Source organism: Bos grunniens, chromosome 3, assembly GCF_055505025.1.
Source record: "Bos grunniens cultivar Pamir isolate PY7600 chromosome 3, Bosgru_T2T1.0, whole genome shotgun sequence".
Classification (NCBI taxonomy): domain Eukaryota; kingdom Metazoa; phylum Chordata; class Mammalia; order Artiodactyla; family Bovidae; genus Bos; species Bos grunniens.
The window spans coordinates 8,302,652-8,321,683 of record NC_141167.1 but is presented as its reverse complement, the minus strand read 5'-3'; the positions used below and the strand labels follow the sequence as shown (position 1 = coordinate 8,321,683).

At 46.6% G+C, this 19,032-nt stretch overlaps 1 protein-coding gene across 9 annotated transcripts in view; it reads left to right on the top strand.

The window, feature by feature from the left end:
• DGKD (diacylglycerol kinase delta) overlaps nucleotides 1–19,032 on the top strand; it is a 109,505-nt gene continuing 90,473 nt past the window's right edge. For 3 of the 9 annotated variants that reach the window (XM_086377495.1, XM_086377478.1, XM_086377469.1), the window contains exon 1: nucleotides 3–198. In XM_086377495.1, coding sequence (XP_086233621.1) covers nucleotides 43–198 — 156 coding nt within the window. In that variant the 5' untranslated portion in view covers nucleotides 3–42. Of the gene's footprint in view, nucleotides 199–798; nucleotides 928–1,117; nucleotides 1,263–4,012; nucleotides 4,050–19,032 lie in introns of those variants that run through there. The other 6 variants (XM_086377567.1, XM_086377488.1, XM_086377512.1 and 3 more) reach the window with 6 other exon arrangements.

The following is a 19,032-nucleotide window of genomic DNA, read 5'->3' as shown; positions in this document are numbered from 1 at the left end:
CGGCCCCGCCCCCGCCCGCTGTGCGCGCGCTGGCCGGGCAGCATGGCGGCGGCGGCGGGCGCCCCTCAGCCGGGTCCGCCGCAGCCGCCTCCGCCGCCGCCGCCCGAGGAGTCGTCGGACAGCGAGCCCGAGGCGGAGCCCGGCTCCCCGCAGAAGCTCATCCGCAAGGTGTCCACGTCGGGCCAGATCCGCCAGAAGGTGAGCCGGCGGCGGCGGCGGCCCGGGCGCGCGCCCCTCAACGCCGCGGCAGCCCCGTGAGGCCCGCAGCCCGGCCGGAGCGGCTGCCCAGGCCCAGCCCGGCCCCGGCCTAGGGTCCCGCCGGGCGCTGCTGCCCACACGGGGCGCGCTCCGTCGGGTAACGGGGCTGGGCGCCCGGGCTGAGCGCGTTCACCCCCACCCCGGGCGGGGCGGCGGCGGCGGGGACCCCGGGGCCGGGGGGCGCAGGTGGGCGCCGCGCGGGGGCCGGGCGGGCTGGGCGCTCGGCGGGGTGGGCCGCGAGCACCCGGAGGGCAGGCCTTACAGGCTGAGGGGGCGAGCGTACCAGAAACGAGGGCTCCAGGCTGCGCCCCGCCGGGGAGCGCAGCCCGACCCCGGCTTCTGCACGGAATTTCTGAGCACCGAGGGGGCTGGTTCCCGCTGGGAGCTCTGCGCTCACCTGTGTGATTCCCTCCCCTCCCCTCCCCCCCACCGCGAGAAACGCGGTTGGAACCGGGAGTGGGGAGTCTCCCTCCCCTCCCCTCGCGCGGTTTTTCGTGCGGGAAAGGGCCAGGAATGCACGTCCTCTGACCGTCTCCCTCTCCCTCCCCGGGCGAGCTGGGGACCAGGGGCTTGTCCCTGGCTGCGCACCCCGCTTGGCACCTCGCTCTGCACGGAGAACTCCGGGCTCGGATTGTTAGCTGCAGAAAGACGCATTTCCTTTCCGCAGGAGTAAAGTTGCACCCTTTGTTTTCCCCTCGCGGTTTCCGTTGCCCACTGCTTGGGGCGGGGGGGGGGGGGTTGCTACAACAGGTGAGCCCTGTTGTGTTAGCGCACGGCTTCCTCGGGCAGGTGGTTGGACAGGTGGCTGAGGGCAGGCGGGGTCCGTGGGCAGCCCCGGGCTGGCAGACTTGCTCATCCCGCTGCGGTGCGCTTTTCCTCCGCCGCCAGCGAGTTCAGCTGGTACTTTTACCGTGGGAGCCATTTCTGGCTTAATCATCTTTTCTCAGCCTCTGATACCTCTGGGTGTGTGTTATTGTGAAGTGCTCCAGTTATTCAGCACGTAGGTACTGAACACCTTCTTTGTTCTAGGTGTTAACAGTCGAAGTAATAATTATAGTGGTAGTCATTCCCCAGTGCTTACTGCGTGCCAGGCAACTTTTCTTGGGTTAACTTGACAGCAATTGACATGGGTTAACTCATTTAGCACCCATTGTGTTGGGTGTTATCTGTCATCCCCTTCTCTCTCTCTTTTTTTTTTTTTTTTTAACTTTATTTTAAACTTTTTATTTTGTATTGGGGTATAGCCGATTAACAATGTCATGATAGTTACAGGGGAACAAGGAAGGGACTCAGCCATACATAGACATGTATCCATTCTTCCTCAAATTCCCCTTGCATCCAGGCTGCCCTGTAACGGGGAACAGAGTTCCCTGTGCTGTACAGTAGGTCCTTGTTGGTTATCCATTTTAAATAGAGCAGTGTGTGCAAGTCCGTCCCAAACGCCTCGAACTGCCCCCCCCCGCCCCGCCAACCGCAAGTTGGTTATCTAAGTGTCATGCCCTTCTTACACAATTGGAGGTGGAGAGGTTAAGTGACTTTCCCAGGGTGTCAGTGATAGGAACTGTGGGTCTGGATCTGAATTATGGTCAGGAACCCAAGATGGAAGGCAGTTTCTCCATTTGGGGGTTCCCAGGCTCTAGGAGATGGACACATGTCTGCACGACAGGATGATGTAGCAGTGCTGTGGGAGGACAGAGAATCCAACTACCCCGGAGGCAGGATCTCGAGGGAAAGAGTTCGTCAGGAATTAAGGCAAAGAAGGACTTTCCACGTAGTTGAATGGCTCCAGGTGGCTCAGTAATGAAGAATCCACCTGCCGGTGCAGGAGACACAGGTTCATTCCCTGGGTCGGGAAGATCCCCTGGAGAAGGAAGTGGCAACCCACTCCAGTATTATTCTTGCCTGGGAAATCCCATGGACGGAGGAGCCTGGCGGGCTACAGTCCATGGGGTAACAAAGGTTCAGACACGGCTTGAGTGACTGAACAACAACATCTGCAGGTTTAGGGACACCTGGGAATGGTCAAAGGTGAGTGCGTCAGATGGAGAGGAATGAAGAAGAGGCTGGAAAAGCAGATCAGGCTGGATTTTGAAACGATAGCCCTGGAGCTGGGTTTTTGGCCTTAGGCAAGAGGGAGCCACTGAGGGTCATTCAGAGCGTGAGAGGGATGGGTCACGTCTGCTTCTGGAAAGATCTCCCAAGTAGGGCCCTCAGTGGTACTGGTGGGAGTGGTTCCCTCCTGGTGCTTGGTCCTTGGGCGTGGCGTGTGCCCAGTATGGAGTGGATCATTTATGGCTTAGATTTATAGCTATAGATTTATATCTATAACCTATAGATTTATAGCTTAGTAAGATTTGAGCTCTCAGAGATTCCACTGTTTGTCCAGCATTCTGTGCTTCAGGAGGCTCCCCGCCCCCGCCCGCCCCCTTAAAACAATAGCTGTTATACCAGCTGTTCTGGTTGAGGAGGAGTGATGGGTAGAGTGTTAAAAATACACCCCGAGGACTTGCGTTTCTGAATGCAGCCACATCTGCTGTACAAACAGCTTAAGGCTGAGTTTTCTTTTGTGTTGTTAGAGATTGATGGAATGTGAGGTTTGCTGTGCGTGCAGTGGCTCCCAACCTCCAGATCAGCCATTCAGAAAATTCCTCTGCTATACGTAGTGCACAGAGGAAATATCCAGAATGGTATGGGGTGTCATTCTAAATTCAGAAAAGGATCTACCCACTTTAAGGATGTGAAGCAGAGAGAGTTCATTCAGTGTAGGGGAGTGGTCATATAGGTGGTGAACAATTGAGAACACAAACAGTGGGCAGTGAGACAACCCTGCCATGAGGCAGCAAACGGGAAACCACTGCCACCCTGGAGCCAGAGGACCTGGGGAGGAGGCCTCGTTTCAGACCCGAGAAGCACCTACCTCTCGCCAGGGGGCTGGGACCACTGTGGGCCATCTGGTGGTGGCTGGAGACTCACCCCCGGTTCTGCACGGGAACCTAGCCCGCGGGGATTCAGCCCCTCTGCAGTTTGGAATAGAGCAGAAGAGTGAGGAATGGAACCGAGGACAAGCTGGCCCAGGACCAGAGCTGTATGTGTGTCGTTTTTGCACTGAAATATTAGTCCTGTTGTAAGCTAGAGCTGTCTTAATGGAAAAAGAAAAGGCAGTATCTTACAACAGTTCCTCTCACATTTTCATGTGTAGATCGGTTCCCTGGGAATCTTGATAAAATGCAGTAGGTCTGGCAGTGGGGGTTGAGATTCTGCATTTATCACCTCTCAGGTGATGCTGCTGCTGGTTCATGGACCAGACTTTGAGGAATAAGACCTTAATGACATATGTGTTAAGTGTTAGTTTCTCAGTTGTGTTCGATTCTTTGCGACCCCAAGGACAGTAGCCCTCTGTCTATGGAATTCTCCGGGCAAGAATACTGGAGTGGGTTGCTATTCGTTTCTCCAGGGTACATTCCTGACCCAGGGATTGAACCCTGGTCTCCTGCATTGCAGGTGGATTCTTTACTGTTTGAGCTACAGGGAAAGTCCCTTTACCGTTTGAAAAGTGAAGAAGTGAAGTGAAGTTGCTCAGTTGTGTCTGACTCTTTGCGACCCTGTGGACTGTAGCCTACCAGGCTCCTCTGTCCATGGGATTCTCCAGTGAAGAGTACTGGAGTGGGTTGCCATTTCCTTCTCCAAGGGAGCTTCTGACCCAGGGATCAAACCTGGGTCTCCTGTATTGCAGCTGCCTGCAATAACTGCTTTACCCTCTGAGCCAGCAGGGAGCTACCATTTGAGCTACGGTAAGTTGAGATTTGGGATGGTCATTTATTAGTTTACCGTTTCATGGATGTCTCACATTTTCATATGTCTTAACTGCCCCCAGCAAACACATTGCTTCTTTTCATTTCCTACCATAGTACACAGTATTTTCTAGGATTACATAGCTAGTGTGAAAAATAGAAAATGGAGCTCATACTCTGGTAAATTAATTTACTAACATTGTCAGGTGTTCTGAAATTTGAGTAGGTAACTGTTCAGATAGGGCTTAATAGTTTTTTTTTTTTTAAAGTTAACATTTTTGGCTTTGTGCGTTAAATATTCCTGATTTCAAATTGAAAAACAGTATTTCTTCCATTGTGAAATAAAGACTAGTAGAGATTAAGTAAAACATTCAAGTTGTAAAACACAACAGCTTCACTAAGATAAGATTCACATACCATATAGCTCACTCATTTAAAGTGTACAGTTCAGTGGTTTTTAGTATATTCACGGTTGTGTAATCATCACCACAGTTAATTTTAGAACATTTTCATTACCCCCAAAAGAAACCCATAACCATTAGCGTTCACTCCCCATTTCCTCCCAACTTTCTCAGCCTTAGGCGACTGCTAGTCTGCTTTCTATTTTGTAGATTTGCTGATTCTGGACATTTTGTATAAATGTAGTATGTGGTGTGTACACTCTGTGTCTGGCTTCTTTCACTTAGTATAATGTGTTCAAAATTTATCCACGTTGTGGGCCGTGCCAGTACTTTTTCTTTTATTGCTGAATAATATACCATTGTATGGATATGCTGCATTTTCTTCACATTGATCAGTTGGTGGACATTAGGGTTGTTTCTACTTTTTGGCTATTCTGGTTGCTGCTGCTGTGAACATTCACGGACATATTTCTGTGTGGACATATGTTTCTCTCTGGTTTTGTAGACCTAAGAGTTGATTTCCTGGGTCACGTGGTAGTTCTGTGCTTAGTCTTTGAGAAACTGCCAGACTGTTTTCCAAAGTGGCTGCACCATTTTCCATTTTTACCAGCAAGGTATGAGGGTTCCAGTTTCTCCACGTCCTCAATTGTTTTATCTTTTTATTATAGCTGTCCTAGTGGGTGTGACAGAGAAGGCGATGGCACCCCACTCCAGTACTCTCGCCTGGAAAATCCCAGGGACCGGGGAGCCTGGTGGGTTGCCGTCTATGGGGTCGCACAGAGTAGGACACGACTGAAGCGACTTAGCAGCAGCAGCAGCAGTGGGTGTGAAGTGGAGTGGAAGGGTTTTTAAAGCTAGTATGTAGCAGTATTTGAGTTTAAACTGTGGCGTCAAATGGAGTTGATTCACATCCTGCTTGCCTCCGTATGAGTCACGTGATCACAATCAAGTCTCTAAACCTCTTAAGACCTGGCTTCTTCATCTGTGAATGGGGAAATACTAGTTCTCGGGTCAGCAGTGGTGACAGTCAACCTCATGTGTGCGTTCCTGAGCCTCAATTTCCATATCTGCAAAGTAGCAATGATAATAATAGTTCTCAGGTCTGTGAAATAGAGATGATAACTCATAGAATCAAATGGAATAGTCTTTGTGCAATACTGATCCAGTATTGTGCCTGCATATTATGAGCATTCAGTAAATGGTTGCTATTATGATTATTTCTGTCTTTCTGATTGTCCACTTTTTATATCTTGATTAGTAGCTATTTCCCGGAATCCCTCCTCCGCCAGCTCAGGCTGACGTGGGTGCGTCTTCATCTCTCACACCCAGAATAGCAAATAAAAACGTATCTGGTGGACAATTAACAGTGAATATCTTTTTAAAAAATTGGTAACTTCCTGAATCCTAGTGGGCACACCACGGGCTAGGTGTTATTTTCCTGATTTCACAGATTTGGTTTAGCTCAGCCAGTAGCGGAGACTTTAACTTTGTTCAGTGTGCTGGGCACTTGGGGTACCTTCCTGAACGGCAAAAAAACACTCCTAGAGCTAATAGTCTGAAGACAGACTTTAGTAGGATAACCGCACAGTGACTGTAGGGCTCTTTAGGTGATGAGTGGACTCTAAATCAAACGTCTGCTCACTCTGTAAAAGAAAGAGGAGGAAGATTTGGACCCAAAGGCGCATACAGGGAAATGGCCATGTGAAAACAGCTCACGATTTTGAGCTGTGCTCTCACAAATTAGGGACCAGGTGGGGTCGTTAGAAGAGGTTGTGTTAATAGATGTAATCCCTCCTGGATCCTTGGAGGGAGTGTGGCCCTGCTGATACCTTGCCTCCGGACGTCCAGCCTCCTGCCCTGGGTTTAAGCCTCCCAGTCTGGGGCCTTGGTTATGGGGCAGCCCCCGGAGACTGACAGAGGGCATATACCGACTCTGAAGGGCACGCCGGGGCGGGGGGTCAGAGCTCTGGGAGGCAGTCAGACATGTCTCGGGAGCTGAGGAATTAGGCTCTATCAGGAGGCGGCAGTGGCGGGTGAACTCTCTTCACTTGGTCTGGAATCCCGAAAAGCCGCTTCCTAGGAGTAAGGAGGGTTAGAATTAGGACTTCCAGGGGGCTGCAGCCCTGATGCACATCATGTCGGGTCAGAGCGCTGCTGTCTTCAGCAGAAGAAGCTGCAGTCCTTCTTAGGGCGGCGACGCCCAGGCCTCCAGTTATTTTCACAAGCCGTCTGTAAATTCACTGCTCCGTGTTCAGTGAAGAACAGACACACGGTGGGTAAGGCCGCATGAATTAAAACCCACAGAAACAGCAGGCTATAGAGACAGATGAACAGGGACTCTAGACATCACAGATTTAAAAATAACTGTGCTTACTATGTTTAAGGAGATAAAGGCCAGATTGAGAATTTTGGCAGAGAACTGGAAACTAAGAAGGAACCAAATGAAAATTCTAAAACTGGAAAATGTAACAATCGGAGTTAAATTCTCAAAGGAAGGGTGAAATAGACATGGCTGAAGGAGGAATTTAGTGGCCCAGAAGACAGCTCAAAAGAAAATACCCACTAGAAATCCTGGAGACATTAAAAAAAAAAAAGGAGAAATTAGCAGATAGGGCAGGAGTCAGAGATAACAGTGAAAAGGTCTTTTATGAGAAAATTGGGGAGAAACAGCAGTTGTAAAGATAATGCCTGAGAACTTCCTGAAATTATTAAAAGACACCACCCACAGATTCACTAGCCCTGTGAACACAAAGAAAACCACACCTATCACTTCATAATAAAACTGCTGGTTACTGTTGAAGAAGAGACTTGAAAGCAACTAGAGACAGATTATCCTCAGAAGAGCAGCAGTTAGGTTGACAGCTGTGTTCTTAACAGAAACCATGGAAGCAGGAGAAATTTAAGTGCTGAAAGAAACTTATTGCTAACCTGAATTCTTACTCAGTCAAAAGATCCTTCAGAAAATAAAGCCAAAGTGAAGACATCTTCAAATAAACAGAGTCAGTTTTTTTGTGCGCAAACCGATAATGAAAGAAATGTCAAGTGGGGTTTTTGTTTGTGTCTGGCCAAAGGAAGATGGTCCTTGGTGAAAGGTTAGTGTTTCAGCAAGGAATGAAGAGCTACAAAAAGGGCCCAGTGTGGGAAACACTGAATGATCACCTGTTAAAATTAATAATATCTTTGGGTTTAAAATATATGTAGAATTAAAATACATAGCAGTGGCATGCAAGTCAGAAAGAAGGTACGTGGGATAAAACTGTTGAAAGTTTTCCTTGAATTTTCAGGAAAAAGAAAAAAGAGCCAATTAATATTAGACAAGTCAGGAATACATATTGTAATCTGTGCAGCAGTCACGAAATTGCGAAGGGTGATGTGCTATTTAAGCAGAAAGGCAAGAAAAATTGAATAAAAGAAATTCCAAATCTGAAAGAAGGCAGAAAAGGAGACAAAGGGAAAGGAAAGGATTGGGAATCTGGAGTTTGCAGGTGCAACGTACTGGGGATAAACAGCAAGGTCCTGTTGTATAGCACAGGGATATGCCATGGTAAATCACGATGAAAGAGAATATTTATAACAGAATCACTTTGCTGTATAACAGAGTAACACAACACTATAAATCAACTATAATTCAATAATAATTTTTTTTTTTAAAGGGGGGGAGAAAAGGGAACGTTGAATGAGTGGAACAGGGCGAAAGCAGACAGTGAACGGGTAGGCTTAAATCCCTGTGTATCAGTGATCGTGTGATGTAAGTGAGCTTGATTGTTTCAGTTGAAAGTCAAGATTGTCGCAGGTAAGAAAGCAAAAGCAGACCAGGTTATTTAGAAGAAACATATTTAAAACAAAAGGATATAAAAAGATTGAGAGTCAAAGGATGGGACAAAAAATACCGTGCACACACCAACCAAAAGAAAGTTGCCACAGTGTTTTAATGTCAGACAAAATAGTCTTTGAAGGAAGAATTTATTATTAGAGATAAAGATGTAATACTGATAAAAGATGAAAGATTTATTTCAGATATAATTTAAAATCTGTATATATCTATAGTGTAATTTAAAAATTTTTAGAAGAAAAATTAATACTGGCTTATGGAAATAAAACAAATCTATGATCCTAGTGGTTTTTTTTTTTTTTTTTTTTTAATTCAACTGTGTCACATCTTGGCTGTGGTACGTGGGATCTTGCGTTGCGGCCCATGGACTCTCTGGTTGTGGCGCACCGGCTTTGCTGCTCTGTGGCACGTGGGAGCTTAGTTCCCGGGCCAGGGATCAAACCTGAGTCCCCTGTACTGCAAGGCAGACTCTTAACCACTGGGCCACCAGGGAAGTCCCCATAGTGGAATATTTTAAACAGACCTGTTTCAGATGGTTATGGTAAGCAGACAAAAATTTGTAAAAATACAGAAAAATTGGGCAACCAATTACTAAACTTGACTTACTGGACGTATAGAGAACACTACCGAACAGTTAATTGCAGAATCGAAATTCTTTTAAAAACCCAAGACGTATTGGTCAGAGTCTACTATGTTCTAGCCACAGGCAGTTCTCAACAACTTTAAAAAGGACTGAAATTATACAGACTGTGGCATTCTCTAACAATAGTGGAATTAAGCTAGAAATCAATAAAAAGAAAACCCCGTGTATCTGGAAATTTAGAAATTTGTTTCTAAATAACATTATGAGTCAAAGCTAGAAAATATCTTTAGCTGAAAGGTAGCAAAAATATATCAATGTAACTAATGGGATACAGCTGAAGTCAGGTTTAGAGCGAGGTTTATAGCTTTAAATGTACTTGTTACCAGAGGAAGACTGCTGAAAATCCAGGAGCCAGGCTGTGTGTCGGGTGGTTAGAAGAGAAGTAGCAACATGTTAGACTCAAAAGGAAGGCAGAAATGAAGAGCAGAATCCAAGGAAATGAAAAGCATTCACTGGAAAGGATCAACAAAGGCAAAAGTTGATTCTTTGGTAGGAAAAAAAAATGTGATGAAATTGATGAACCTCAGCAGGATTAATCAAGGAAAAATACAGAAGGCAAATAAGCAATGTTAGGAATGAAAAAGGGACATCACCAAAAATCTTACAGATATTAAAAAGAGTAGGCAGGTATTATAAACAACTTTATACAAGTAAATTTGAAAATTTACTTGTATGGCTTCCCGCCATCTTTGGCCTGGCTTGTTCTAACCAGTCCTGGTGGGCTCTTGTTTTTTTCCCTTCTGGTGGTTTCCTGTAAGTCAGGGATAACACTTCTCAGCTATGTTCCCTCAAGGGAAGGGGAGGATTACAGCCTGAGGCTAATACCTGTGGTAGCAAATGCAGGAAAAACATCTTGATAAAAACTCAACATTCATTCCTACTCAAATTGGAAAGGGGAGAGAGAGATGTCAGCAAGCTTTCCCTAAAGGGCCACATAGAAAGTATTTAAGGCTTTGTGGCCATATACCCTTTCTGTGGCAGATACTCAGCTCTGCATTGTAGAGTAAAAGCAGCTAGAGGTGACATGGGCATGGCTGTGTTCTTTACAAAAATAGGTGCTGGGCTGGATTTGATCGTGGGCAACCTTGGAACCCCTGGGTCGGGGAAGATCCTGAATTTATTTATTTACACCTGAATTTATGCTGATAGGAGATTCCCTGGTGGCTCAGATGGTAAAGCGTCTGCCTGCAATGTGGGAGACCCGGGTTCAATCCCTGGGTCGGGAAGATCCCCTGGGAGAAGGAAATGGCAACCCACTCCAGTACTCATGCCTGGAAAATTCCATGGATGGAGAAGCCTGGTGGCCTACAGTCCGCAGAGTCGCAGAGTTGGACACAACTTTACTTTCACTTTATGCTCATAAAGACCAGATAAGTTAGACCTAAGACCTTTCAGTCTTATTGTCCAACTTCCCAGGACCAAGTGGGACTGGAGATTTTGAGTTATAAAAACTGGTTTTAACAAGGAGATTTGGGGAGATTCTGGGTTGGCGAATGCATTAATATGCCGGGAGGGTGGTACACCCAGAGAAGGCGTGGATATGCCCCCTTCCCACCCCTAATACCTTGCCCTGTATATATCTTCCATATGGTGTCTCTTCCAGGGGTTAGGAAGGATCTTGGGAAGGGAATGCTCATATACTGTTGATGGGAATATTAAGTTGGTAGCACTACTTTAGAAGATAGTTTAGCAGTATCTTTTAAAGTTGACTTTAAAAGTTGGGCTTCCCTCATAGTTCAGTTGGTAAAGAATACGCCTGCAATGCAGGAGATCCTGGTTCGATTCCTGGGTCAGGAAGATCCGCTGGAGAAGGGATAGGCTACCCTCTCCAGTATTCTTGGGCTTCCCTTGTGGCTCAGCTGGTAAAGAATCTGCCTGCAATGCCGGAGACCTGGGTTTGATCCCTGGGTTGGGAAGATCCCCTGGAGAAGGGAATGGCCACCCAGTCTAGTATTCTGGCCTGGAGAATTCTGTGGACTGTATAGCCCATGGGGTCTCAAAGAGTGAAACACAACTTTCACTTCACTCACTTTTAAAGTTGAAGACATGCATACCCTGTGTTTCAGCAGTTCTACTTCTGGATATGTATCTAATAGCTTATGTAAGCACTTGTACTCCAAGAGGCATGTGCAAGAATATTCCTGGTGTATCATTTATACTGGTTTCCCTGGTGGCTTAGACGGTAAGGACTCTGCATGCAATGCAGGAGACCGAGGTTCCATCCCTGGGTCAGGAAGATGCCCTGGAGAAGGGAATGGCAGCCCACTCCAGCATTCCTGCCTGGAGAATCCCATGGACAGAGGAGCCTGGCGGGGTGCAGTCCATGGGGTCGCAAAGAGTCAGACACAACTGAAGTGACTTAGCACACAGCACTCACGCACATTATTTGTGCCAACTCAAACGTGGAAGCCACCCAAGTGGCTGTCAGCGGTAGAACTGGTGAATGACAGTGTGTCCTTCCCAGCAGTGCTGTCCATCAGTGAAAGTGTACTGCTGCTACCTGCTGATTTAAGGATTAATCACAGCATTAATACTGTCTGGCCAAAAAAGCCAGACGTCAAGTAGTGCATTCTGTATGATTCCATTTACATCTGGTTCAGAACAGATAGGATAGATAGGTGTTTAGGCTGCCCATTTAGCTGCTTCCCAGAGAAGTCTGGGCAGGGGTGGGGCGGGAAGAGGTGGGTGGTGACTGCATGGTCCTTGAGAGAAGGGGGCGTCCCCAGGGCCGATAGTGCTGTTTCTTGACTTAGGTGGTGGTTAGTTGGGTTCTCAGTTTGTGATAATGTATATATTTTTGGATTTTATTTTTGCTATTTTTAATGAAAAATATTTTTAATAGTTTTTTTTTTTTTTTGGCGGTGCCACATGTGGAATCTTAGTTCCCTGACCAGGGATTGAACTCTTGCTCCCTGCATTGGAAGTGCAGAGTCTTAACCACTGGACCCCCAGGGAAGTCCCCAAATTATTTTTGAATTGAAGTATAGTTAATCTACAATATTGTATTAGTTTCTGGTGTATGACCTGGTGATTCAATGTTTTTATAGATTGTACTCCATTAAACAGTTTCCCTGATGGCTCAGTTGGTAAAGAATCCACCTGCAATGCAGGAGACCCTGGTTTGATTCCTCGGTTGGGAAGATCCCCTGGAGAAGGGATAGGCTACCCATTCCAGTATTCTTGGGCTTCCTTGGTGGCTCAGCTGGTAAAGAATCCGGCTGCAATGCGGGAGACTTGAGTTCGATCCCTGGGTTGGGAAGATCCCCTGGAGAAGGGAAAGGCTACCCACTCCAGTATTCTGGCCTGGAGAATTCCACGGACTGTGTATATATGTATAGTCCATGGGGTCACAAAGAGTCAGACACTACTGAGTGACTTTCACATACTCCATTTAAAATTATTATGGAATATTGACTGTATTCTCTGTGCTGTACTGAAAAATATTAAAAAAAAAAAAAAAAGATAAAGAATGAGGAGGAGGTAGTTGGCCAGAGAGATGTGTAGAGGCCCTGTAGCCAGCAGGAGCTGGGGGAAGTCAAGAGGCTGATAGAAAGCTGGCGTGGGTTGCGGAGCCCTGATTGTGCTGTGGGATTGGGAGCTGGGTAGGAGACCACGCGGGGAGCTCTGGGATACTGGGACGCTGTTGCTGTGAGATCTTGGGAAGGGGTGAGGCGTCTGACCCTGTGGCTCAGGCTGTGTTGCGCCCGGCTCCGTGGCCTGACCCCTGTGGTGCGACATGATGGTTGCTTGGGCCGGGGATGGGGTAGTGGTGATGAGAGAACTGGCTGGCTGTGACAGGGACGCCTCGCTGATGGCTCGGTGGGCTCTGGGGAGGAGGAGGCTTGTGGTGCACATGCCTGCCCAGGAGCTGTGGGTGAGGACCAGCTCTGGGGACTCGGCCCCACTGAGCCCTGCCGCGGTGGCATCCGGGACCCCGCTGTTCTCCTCTGTGCCAGTTTCGCAGACGCGGGACACAGAGCAGCTCGGTGGTGTGCCATGAAGCTGCCTGGGTCCCCTCGCTTCCGGATTGCGCCTCTTCTGCCGAGCTCCCTCCAGCCCTCCAGCAGCCATGCGGAAAGGAGGCCTGAGCCGGAGAACAGGGGTAGAGGAGGGGGCCCGGCGGGTCTGGGGGTGAGTGGAGGAGGAGGGCCCGGCGTGGGAGAACGGGGGGCGAGCTGGGCGGGGGGCAAGGAGGAAAGTCAGTCAGTGCTTTCAGCACCTGCAGGGCCACCAGCACCAGCTTTATGGTCACTTTGGTAATTTCCTTCTGAACTCTTTGTCTGGATACGTTTAATTTACTTGAAACTATATGTAAATATTCACTTAATGTTATGAGCATTTACCCATGCTATTAAAATCTCTTTTCTCTTATCCTGTGTAATGGTTGTACCCTATATTCTGTGAAGAATACCTTTCTTTGTAAAGAAAGCTCTTTAATTTTTTGATTGGGAAAAATTAAAAAGAATAGCAATACAGCATATACTTAATATACTTAGTATCAAGATTCAGTAATTGGTAACACTGCCAAATATGCTTTTATCTGTATGTATTAAATATAAATAAATGATTTACTAAACCATTTGTAGGCATCCTGGCAGTGTATCCCTAAATAGCTCCGTGTGTATCTTCTAAAAATGACATTTCATTTCCTATGTGGTCCATTATTACACCTCAGTTCAGTTCAGTCAGTTCAGTTGCTCAGTTGTGTCCGACTCTTTGCGACCCCATGGACTGCAGCATGCGAGGCCTCCCTGTCCATCACATCTCCCGGAGTTTACTCAAACACATGTCCATTGAGTCAGTGATGCCATCCAACCATCTCATCCTCTGTCGTCCCCTTCTTCTCCCACCTTCCATCTTTCCCAGCATCAGGGAACGCCATCCAACCATCTCATCCTCTGTCGTCCCCTTCTTCTCCCACCTTCCATCTTTCCCAGCATCAGGGAACGCCATCCAACCATCTCATCCTCTGTCGTCCCCTTCTTCTCCCACCTTCCATCTTTCCCAGCATCAGGGGACGCCATCCAACCATCTCATCCTCTGTCGTCCCCTTCTTCTCCCACCTTCCATCTTTCCCAGCATCAGGGTCTTTTCAGATGAGTCAGCTCTTCACATCAGGTGGCCAAAGTATTGGAGTTTCAGCTTCAGCATCAGTCCTTCCAATGAATATTCAGGACTGATCTCTTTTAGGATGGAATGGTTGGATCTCCTTACAGTCCAAGGGACTCTTCAAGAGTCTTCTCCAACACCACAGTTTAAAAGCATCAATTCTTCGGTGCTCAGCTTTCTTCACAGTCTAACTCTCACATCCATACCTGACTACTGGAAAAACCATAGCTTTGAGTAGGCGGGCGTTTGTTGGCAAAGTAATGTCTCTGCTTTTTAATATGCTGTCTAGATTGGTCACCAGGGAAGGCAATGGCAACCCACTCCAGTACTCTTGCCTGGAAAATCCCATGGACGGAGGAGCCTGGTAGGCTGCAGTCCATGGGGTCGCTAGGAGTCGGGCACGACTGAGCGACTTCACTTTCACTTTTCACTTTCATGCATTGGAGAAGGAAATGGCAACCCACTCCAGTGTTCTTGCCTGGAGAATCCCAGAGACAGAGGAGCCTGGTGGGCTGTGGTCTGTGGGGTCGCACAGAGTCAGACACGACTGAAGTGACTTAGCAGCTAGATTGGTCGTAAGTTTTCTTCCAAGGAGCAAACATCTTTTAATTTTATGGCTGCAGTCACCATCTGCAGTGATTTTGGAGCCCCCAAAAATAAAGTCTGTCATTGATTATTACACCTAATCTCTTACTAATAAGGACTCCTAAAAATAAGGACATTTTTCTATATACCGTTATTTCACCTAAAATATTAATTGTAGTCTTCTAATATCTATATCTTTTTTAGATTTCCCCAGTTGAGCCAAAAATGTCTTTTATAGCCTCCCTTTTGGGAACCAGGTGCCAATCAAAATTCATGCACTGCATTTGGTAGCTGTATCTCTTTATTCTCTTAATCTAGAACAGCTGCCTTCAGCAGCCCCTCCGCGCCCCTCCCCTCCACAACACTGGCTTTTGGAAGAGACAAGGCAGTTGTCTTGTAAAGTCTGTTTCTGGGTTTGTATGATTGTTTCCTCATGGGTTTTTTTTGCGTCGTTCTTTTATGCTCTGTATTTGCTGTAAGACTCAGTTTGAAGACTCAGTCCTATTCGGGTTGGCATTTTGGACAGATAACCTAGGTGTGGGATGCTCCGCGTCCTGGCTGGCGGGTGATCTCTGCTGTGTCTCTGGTTTCTGTGGAGATGCTGGATGTGTCTACTGGCAATGCGAATTTCCTTCTTTGTGGTTAGGAGGTACTTGTGAGGTGATTCCTGGACACTGCAAATAATCCATTTATCCAAAACCTTTTTGCCAAATGATTTTCAGCATTTATGCATAATAACTTGCCTGGATCAATTTTATTAAGAGAGTTTGAAAAATGGACCTGCCACCATCCTTCAGCTTTCTGTGGTCTCTTCCACAGTTATCTGTTGGTTATTCTGTAAATTCTTCCCGCTTTGGCTGGGGGGGAACTGCAGTTCTGCCTGCCAAAGCAGGGTAATTGCTGGATTCTCTCTGTGTAATGACTAATTTTCAAAGTAAGGATTTGGTAGGATAGTCATCCCTAGTGGAGGCAAATGAGTTTTTTCCCCTTTCTCTCTCTCTCTGCTGGAAGAGGGGGAGTTGCCACTGTGGATTCATGACTTTTTATTTATAATCAGTTGTATAAGTCCCCATTTCCCCAGGAGAGCTCCTTCCAGCTGGCCCTTTGGTGTCTGAGCGCTTGCTTGCTGTGTCAGGACCTGTCTTTGGATCATCAGGCTGGAGCCCCTCCAGAGGTGGGGTTGCAGGCAGAGGGGACGGCCTGTGTGATGCTGTGCTTCCGCCTGTGTCTAGGACAGGCATTCCCCGGTGACTTCAGCGTGTCAGACTGGCAGCTCTTTGCTTTCTGTTTTGGGCAGTATTAATAAATGAGAGGGGAAGCTTTGTCTTCTCTACCTCTGATGATTGCATCTCCATTTACTTGGTGTTCCTTCTGGGTGTTCTTACTCTCTATAGCTAAGAGAATCTGTCCCTTCACCACTCTGCCCATGAGGATTTCTCCTCTCCACTGAGCCCACAGCCTTCTGTGGGCATCTCAGTCTCAGTTCTGCCCTGTGCCCCCTCAGGACACAGGGTGCCTTCTGCAGCATGCATTTCCCCTGTAGCCCCTTCTGTGTGAATTTTAATTCCGCTATGGTGTGATTGTGTTTGCTCCCTGTCCTGGTCATGGCCTGTATCTTAGCTGGTTATCTTTTCATTTCATCCTGTTCTTCTTGGTGCTCCCTGTTCTTTAAAATTTTTTAAAAATTTCCAGTAGAGGCCTTGTCTTCCTGTAATCTTTTTACAGGAAGCATGTATTTTCTAAAATGGTCCTCTGTTTTCTGTGATAATTAATTTCAGATTTATGTATGTGCTGTATGGTATATCTTCAAACTCCCACCTCCATTTTTTTGGTTTTGGTTTTTGTTTTGGTTTTGATGTGATGATCGTTTTTGTTTTGGTTTTGACATAATGATCTTGACTGTTGTTTGCCGGTCTTCAGGTTGGAACTGCTGTTAGCCGAGTGCTTGGCCCTGAGAGAAACGTGAGTCCCATTGAGACTGGCCCCGGGTCCGTGACATCCCCCCACCCCCTCGGTCTGAGCGGGGACGTTTTGGCTCGCCTGCCGTCACCCTCATCAGGCTGGCTCTGCTCTTCCGTGTCTGAAGGTGAAGGGCCCTTGGCTGTGGCGGTTTTCCTGAGCCTGGCTCCCTGGCTCCACCATGGCGAGGTGCACCTCAGCCTCCAGGATGGACAGTGCTTTTGTTTGTCCTGGGGGCAAGATGGGAAAGGGTCCCTCTCTTTATCTTTCCTTCTTTTTAAAAAAATTTATTGTTTGGAATGTATAATTCATTGGCGTTAAGTTCAGTTCTAAGACTTTCTTATCCCCCACTTTGAAACCCCGTCCCCATTAAGAAGTCACTCCCCTTCCTCCTCAGCCTCTGGCACCCGCCAACCAGCTCCCCATCTCTGTAGGTGTGCCTGTTCTGGATGTCTCTTATAACAGAATCATAGCATATGTGTGTGGCCTTTTGTGTCTGGCACCTTTCCCTCAGCATGTTTCAAGGCTCCCCCATGTTTTAGCTCGTGTGAGTACTTCATTCCTCTTTATGTCCGAGTAATATTCGTTGTTATGAAACGATATCCCATTTGTTTTATCTGTTTGTCTATTGATGTCTGTTTGAGTTGTTGGCTATTGCGAGGAGAGCTGCTCTGAATGATTCTTTTGAATGTCTGCAGTTCTTTTGGGTGTAGACCTAGGGAGTGGAATTGCTGGCTAGTTCTGTGTTTATCTCGCTTAGGAACCTCCAAACTTTTTCACCATGGCTGCAGCATTTTACATTTCTAACAGCAGTGTTTGAGAGTTCCAGTTTCTCCACGCTTGTCTATACTTGTTATTTTCTGCCCTTCCTTCCTCTTTCTTTCTTAAAAAATTTGTTTTTGATACGGCCATCCTGACGGGTGTGGAGTGGTGTCTCTCGGTTTTGACTTGCAGTTCCTTAGTTATTGATGATGCTAAGCATCTTTTTATGTGCCTGTTTGCTGTTTGCATATCTTATTTGGAGAAATGTCTATTCCAGTCCTTTGCCCATTTAAAAATTGGGTTGTCTTTTTGTTGTTGAGTTGTAAGAATTCTTTATATATTTTGGATAATAGATTCTTATCAGTTACATGATTTGCACATATTTTCTCCCTTGCTGTGGATTGTCTTCACTCTTTTTATTTTTTAAATTTTTGTTGAAGTCACGCAGAGTTGGACACGACTGAAGCAACTTAGCAGCAGCAGCATAGTTGATTTATAATGTGGTGTTAGTTTCTGGTATATAGCAGTCATTCATACATATATATGTGTGTGTGTGTGTGTTGTATATTTATGCTGTGCTTAGCTGCTTAGTCATGTCCAACTCTTTGCGACCCCATGGACTGTAGCCCATTAGGCGCCTCTGTCCATGGGCATTCTCCAGGCAGGAGTATTGGATGGGTTGCCATGCCCTCCTCCAGGGATCTTCCCACCCAGGGATCGAACCCAACTCTCCCACATTGCAGACGGATTCTTTACTGTCTAAGCCACCAGGGAAACCCAAGAATACTGGAGTTATATATATGTGTATACACACACACACTTTTTCAGATTCTTTTCCATTATAGGTTATTACAAGCTATTAAATATAGTTCCTTGTGCTATGCAGTAGGTCCTTGTTTATTTTATATATAGTAGTGTGTATCTGTTAATCCCAAGATCCAAATTTACCCTTCTCCTCTTCCCCTTTGGTGACCATAAGTCTATTTTCTGTGTCTGAGAGTCTGTTTCTGTTTTGTAAATAAGTTCATTTGTATCATTTTTTTAGATTCCACATACAAGTGATATTGATCTTTCTTTCTGATTTACTTCACTTAGTATGATAATCTCTAGATCCACCCCTGTTGCTGCAAATGATATTATTTCATTCCTTTTTATGGCTGAGTAATACTCCATTGTGTGTGTGTCTCTGTGTGTGTCCATTCCTCTGTTGATGGACACTTGGCTGCTTCCATGTCCTGGCTGTTGTAAACATGCTGCTGTGAACACTGGGGCGCATGCATCTTTCTGAACTGTTGTTTCCTCTGGTTATATGCAGGAGTGGGATTGCTGGATCACAGGGTAACTTTTCAATCTTTTCCCTAAAAGGAAAGAGGAGCACTGTGGAAGGAGCACTTCCATACTGTGCTCCACAGTGGCTGTACCAATTTGCATTCCCACCAACAGTGTAGGAGGATTCCCTTTTCTTCACACCCTCTCCAGCATTATTGACTTTTTGATGATGGCCATTCTGATTGGGATGAGATGGTACTTCATTTTAGCTTTGTTTGCGTTTCTTTAATATAACAATGTTTTTTTTTTTTTCCTTGACCACACTACATCACTTGTGGGATCTTAGTTCCCTGACCAGAGATTGAACCTGGGCTCTTGGCAGTGAAAACGTGGAGTCCTTTCTGATATTTCATTGTTAGTGTA